Raw genomic sequence first — 6,000 nt, 5'->3', positions numbered from 1 at the left:
CTGGAGCAGAAAGTGTGTAGGTACCCCATGCTGACTCTCCCTCTCTCTGTATGTAACACAATGTCTCTCTATCGAAGACACGTTCTTATTAAATATCTTCTGAGAATATCTCCTCCCTCAATCATATCTGCATGACTATCGCTCCGGTGGGAAATACACTGACGTGCGCGCGGAGCCACCCACAGAGCGCGTGCACGGATTAATCATATCTGGAAAAGAGAGAGAGAGAGATGCTGCCGGCTTTAAGTCCGGTGTGACTTATCTATCCTACACTGCTGCTGTCGGTAACGGAGCGGCTGCGCACACACCTACATACACTCCTCTCTCTCGCTCTCTTTACAATACCACACACACACACACACCGGAGCGCAGGAGCGGACTAGCGCACTGGGAAGAAGGGAGAGAAGAGAAACAGAGAGAGGCGACACAAGTCAGACCGGCTCGAGCAGGGGAATGTGCCGGATTCCGCTGCGCACACACCCGGGCTGTCCCGCACTGAGGGCTCCACTGCGTTAACGGGAGACGACACAGGGCTGATACTGAGGCAGCGGGACCAGGACCAGAGAGGGACAAAGTAAAAAATAAAAAAAAGTAGTCACCTGGCTGCGGAGGAAATTAGAGAGGGAGGGGAGTGGAGGAGGGCGGGAGGTGTACCCGCCTCACAGAGCCTTGTTCTGGGGGTAACGCCACTGCTTGCGCGCAACGGAGAGTAAGCGCAAAGTTTCCTCGATGGCGCTGGTGATGGAGCCAGTGAGCAAATGGAGCACAAGCCAGGTGGTGGACTGGATGAAAGGTGGGCAGCAGAAACACACGCACAGACACGCACACACACACATAAATACAACGATACAGACACGCGCACGTATTATGCACACGATTCATTTTTAAATTACACAGCTGGAACGCGTTCGCACACGGACCCGCACACACAAATACTGTCTCTGATCACGACTGGACATTCAGGCAGGGGAGATAAGAGGCTGACAAGTTGATTTGTTGTGTGGGAGGTGTGTGTGTGTGTGCCGATGCATCAGCCAGGCACCTGATGATCAGTGGGCAATGATGTAATGTGTGAGAGAGTGACAGCAGGAGAAACAAACTTCCTTGCTTAGAGCAGGGGCGGGTGTAGAAACTTTTGAAAGGGGGAAAGGGGGCAGATCGACTGCTTACCTCCTCAGGCTGCTTCAGGCGAAATCGGGAATACATCAGAATTCATCCTGCTTAGTTTCAAATGGCACACCTGTTAGTTCAACTAATCAACATCTTGTGAGAATCTACTAGCCGTGAAGGTCACAGCTGCAGGCATGTGTAAGGTGTGAGGGTAGACAGGGATAGATGCCAAACTGTGAAACATGGCAAGAATATACTGACTGCTCGCTAGGTGTTGCTCTCCTGTGGTTCATTGATCTGAATGATTCGGAGGTTAGTTAGCCCATAATAGAAGGTGGCAGGCAGATGGCTCAACCAATCTGCCTTTTGTAAACACTTCCCAAGAATTAAGTCACAGAGTGTTTTGCAAACAGACTGTATATAGAGGATGGATGTAGCTCTGGTGCCATCACCCTGTGATAAGGGAGGCCCCACTCTGAAGCTTCAAGCTTTGCCATCTGGGTGTTTGAAGAGTGATGGGTGAATCTGTCTGAGAAACACAGGCAAACCGCTCCAATGGTAGCAACTTGTTAACTTGTCCCACCCTACTATATTACTATATCCTCCTTTTTGCATCTAATGGGGTCAACAATTTCCAAAATGAATACCAAACTAGCTTTTGAGATTACGAATTCATCAGAAAGTGTTTTCTGAGGAACTGAGGGGTGTTTCTGCTTTGATTCATGGATAATATAAAATACAGCTTAAGCCACTGTAACATCAACCACTGGAACAAAAGACATCAGTACTGGAAGATTCCCTCTCTTCGCTGTAAAATAAAGAGATACAGGAAATCATTTGCACCTACAACCATCAGGCTTTTCAGTTCTCATGCTAATAACAGATGAGCCAAGGCTCTTTGGCAAATATCTCACTTTTCAGAACTGTTATATTTATCCATCTCTTATATACAGTCTGTGCTCTCCGCATATGGCTCATAGGACTGGTTGAAGTTATCCAGTGGATGTAACTTGTGGCAGTCATCTTGTTCAACCAATCACCTGTATTTAAAAAAAATGTGATTCCTAAAGACTTTCCGGGGACAATTCCCAAAATGCTCCTATGTAACAAACAATCTATTTCACTAACTCATTTGCAGCTTATTCTGAAGTCACTGCTTGACTCAGTGTCACTATTTACTCAGATGTGATATGGAGTCTTCCTACTAATGGGGACACTTAGAAATAGCGCTATCTCCGTTTGGTTATCTAAGTTACGCAAAGGATTTTGTTGCCACTGTGTTCTGTGGAGGAAAGTTTGCATATCGGCACATATCAGGTAGCAAATATGCATATACAGTAGATCTGTGTTTGACACACTAGATAGTTCTAGCTCTAGCTCTTGTCTCAGAGACATATTTTTAACCAACTTTGCAGCATTTCAGCAGCATCACGTCCCTCTGTGTCATTGTTTTGTGCATCTCTGTGTGTGCTCACATTTTGGCCCAGGCAGGAGGTGCGAGCTCGATATCACGTCACCACCCGCAGGGTTACTGCTGACTCTGGTTGCAGATGATGTACCAAAAATCACAAAGGAACAGTGCGTGCTTTTAGGATATTTTGGCTTCACTTTGTTTGGTGTGAACAAGCAGTAAAATGCTGTCTATCTCACTATTGAACATAGCTATAATGCTAATGCAAACATTTCACAGGCTCTTATTTTGACAGTAGCTCCTTAATAAATAAGTTTTGTTTCTTTTTGTTGAATCAAGAAGCGTTGCACCTTGGGTTAAACAAATCTGCATCTTTGGCTGCTAATTATGACCCACGCAGAGCTTTTGCAATGCACCACATGCACACTAATCACATACATCACTGTTTCTTGCAGACTGGTTGTAACTTTAAAGATGTAATTCCTGTCGACTTTAGAGCTATTAAAATGAGATCGGTGAATACAGAGCAACAGAACAGCATCTTTAAGAAAAAAAAGACACAAGTTAAACACAAGCGCAAAACTTTAAGCCTGAGTGTTTATCCAAAAATGTAATTACGTTTTGTTTATAAGAGTGCTGGTGATACCTTGGAGTGATCAGACTAGAGATTATCGTCATGCATAATTCAGTAGCCGGGCTGATTAGGTCTGTACCCAGGGGCCTGTGTGAGCATTGTAAAACTCTCTTGCACACAAAAAGAAATGGCTACTGTGCATTTCCCAGATCCCACACAGTGTGACGGCTTATTTTGGCTGCAGCTCGTTGCAGACATTGTGACGTATTCCAAATTCTGTTTTGCTGTATGATCATTTAATCGCTTCTAAACATGAAGGGTAAACAAGTTACAGCTTTGGTGTTTCTAAAGTTACTGTCCCTTTAGGCTCAGGTTGTCTGCACCAATAATAATTTGTTCAACTTTTCATTTAATTCTCATGAAATAACTTGTTTAGGTTCTGAATGCATGAATAATACTGGCCCAGCTTCCCCAAAACCACATGCCAGGAGGAGACCACGCTAAAGACCAGTCCATTAATCACTTTAATATGTGAATAACTAATTTAATTTGAATTAATGGCCAACTTTGGTGCAATAGGGACAAGTGCTTTGTAGAAACTGATCACTTTGGCTAAAATACAAAAAAATATATGAAGGTCATACAGGACTTTTTAAATTGGTCCATCCAATTTGTTAAGTCATTGATAAATTAAAGTGGGTTATAATTCTTAACTTTAGTGTTAATCAACTCTTCTATCATATGGTAGCTGTCAATGTTTTAACGCTAAACACGGCTCACAGCCGAGCTTTGCGGTGATTTATGGGGCTCTAAAACAGAAGTGAGGGTTTTATCATTAAACTCTCACTCCACCCAAAATCTCTGTTTTAGAGCGAGGCAATAAAGGAGCTTGTAAAACGTCTGCAGTTTGCACCTCTGACATGTTCAGCATGGTTTCACAGCAGTTACAGTGGACTGCAATGGTGATGGTTCACTAACCCCGCACCTTACAGAGCAGAAATGAGGTCTGGAGCAGAACACAAATGACTCGCTGATGGTCGAGAAGAAGAATTGTCTTAACCCTTCTCACCCTCGAGACCCCTGTACCCCAAACCAGCTGTAACTGTAATTAAATTGGAACTATTGTGCTTTTCTTTTTTCTGTCACAATGGTGGATGCTCATATTAAACATGGTCACAATTTCATTTATGTTCAACAGCCCAGACTGTTTGAACCTTCCACTGAGAAGGGGCAGCAAATCAGAAGGAAGTAGCTTTAAATGGATGTGGAAAGACTTGTTTCAGAAAGTGGGGGCTACGCCAAGGCCTAGTGTTAGGTTTATAAGGATTATGAGGATTGTAAGGGTATCATCAATGTGTCTGACTCAGTCTTGGTAGGCTGCTGTTCACACGCTAATTTACATTTTTGATTAGGAAAAATTATAAATGTTAAAACGAAAGTAGTAAAAAAAAAACTATCAGTACTTTTAAAGGAGAAGAAGATTTGTGAACTCTGCTTCAGCTTAGGCAGAGTGCACGAGCAGCAGAGTAACAAGCAGCAGCTCAGGTGAATGATGTTTTTTGCACACGTGCAACATGGCTCTTGTGGTTTATTTCCACACATAGTAAGAAGAAGTAAGAAATACCATCTGTTACTTGTAACTTTCTATATAAGTGATGAGTTTATATGTAAATATAGGCAAAATTTTTAACCTGCAGTTATAGTTGTTTTGTCAGATGACATCATGGTTATGGAATGAAGCTATTTAATATTTAATGCACTTAATTTGATGACAGAAACTTTTGGCAAATATTCCCTGTTGATTGCTACGGAAGCTCTATATAGGGAACGTACTATATTTCCATAAAGATACAATCCTATATAGAAGTATAATAAAAAAAAAAATGCTTCCGTTTGAGATGATGAAACAAGTTAGTTTTAGGGACTCACTTCCTTTTCTGTCTTACATATTTTTTGTACATATTGTTCTACATGTTAAGCTGTTCTAGCAGTGAAGGTCTTTTCAAAATTTGAAGTCGTGACCTTAGATTAGCATCAAAAATGCCAACATCAATCTTCCAAACAGGCCATTATAAAAAACTCAAACATGAGAATCCTTAAGTACCTACTGAATGACCTTTAAATTTGACCTATTGACCGTTTCCAGCTTCTTCAAGCCTTTTTTCCCCTGCTTTAATGCCAAGATGCATCATCGCTCCCTGTTTTCTCAAACTCAGATCACAAAACACAGCCCGCCTTTCAAATGCACTTTGAGAAATGACTAATGATAACTAATATTAGTAATAATTGTTATTCATCATGTCTGTTTGATGCACAAAAAGCAGGTCAGGGAGACCATTGACTCATGTGGCAATAAAATGCTTATTGAAATGGCAGCAAAAATGTATTTACATGATGCACTGTGTCAGTTCTTGGAGGCACGTTGTTGGATGGGTTATTGGTTGGTCATGTGCATATGGCATGTTTTTATGTGCGTCTGAGTGTGTGTGTGTGTGTGAGCGTGTGGGAGGATGGTAACTTGTTCGTCTCAGACCGTCTGTGCACAACAGCTGACAGACGAGCACACCCGTTCTGAACAGAAGGCTCCACCCGAGTCCTCGGACATTTGCAGCAACACACACACACATGCCATGCCTTAGTGTGGTATTCAGTTCATGCCGGGTCTCTCGGGTGTGTCTGTGGCGACAGAGGGAAACATGATAGCGTGCTTCTGTGTGTGTGTATGTGTGTGTGTGTACAGTAACATGTACAGATCACATATGCCAAAGGGGCCAAAAGGTCTGGGTATTGTTGACTTGGCAACAGTGCAGCATTGGCACGACAGATACTAAAACAATATGGGAGTGGTGCACTTCAACAGTAACGTGAGCACTTTCGCCACATTGATGGGAATGCTGGGAATCTT

General features: G+C 42.7%; 1 protein-coding gene across 2 annotated transcripts in view; it reads left to right on the top strand.

The window, feature by feature from the left end:
- Positions 1 to 238: 238 nt before the first annotated feature.
- The window catches only part of cnksr2a (connector enhancer of kinase suppressor of Ras 2a), an 89,196-nt gene continuing 83,434 nt past the window's right edge, over positions 239 to 6,000 (top strand). For both annotated transcript variants that reach the window (XM_085286727.1, XM_085286728.1), the window contains exon 1: positions 239 to 793. In XM_085286727.1, the coding sequence (XP_085142853.1) occupies positions 730 to 793 (64 nt within the window). In that variant the 5' untranslated portion in view covers positions 239 to 729. The remainder of the gene's footprint in view (positions 794 to 6,000) is intronic.

This window comes from Mchenga conophoros, linkage group LG9, assembly GCF_057382185.1.
Source record: "Mchenga conophoros isolate Kocher_MC1m ecotype Shallow Benthic linkage group LG9, M_conophoros_male_GT1.1, whole genome shotgun sequence".
NCBI classification, from domain to species: domain Eukaryota; kingdom Metazoa; phylum Chordata; class Actinopteri; order Cichliformes; family Cichlidae; genus Mchenga; species Mchenga conophoros.
The sequence above is the reverse complement of the archived record's forward strand: the minus strand, read 5'-3'. Positions and strand labels throughout refer to the sequence as shown.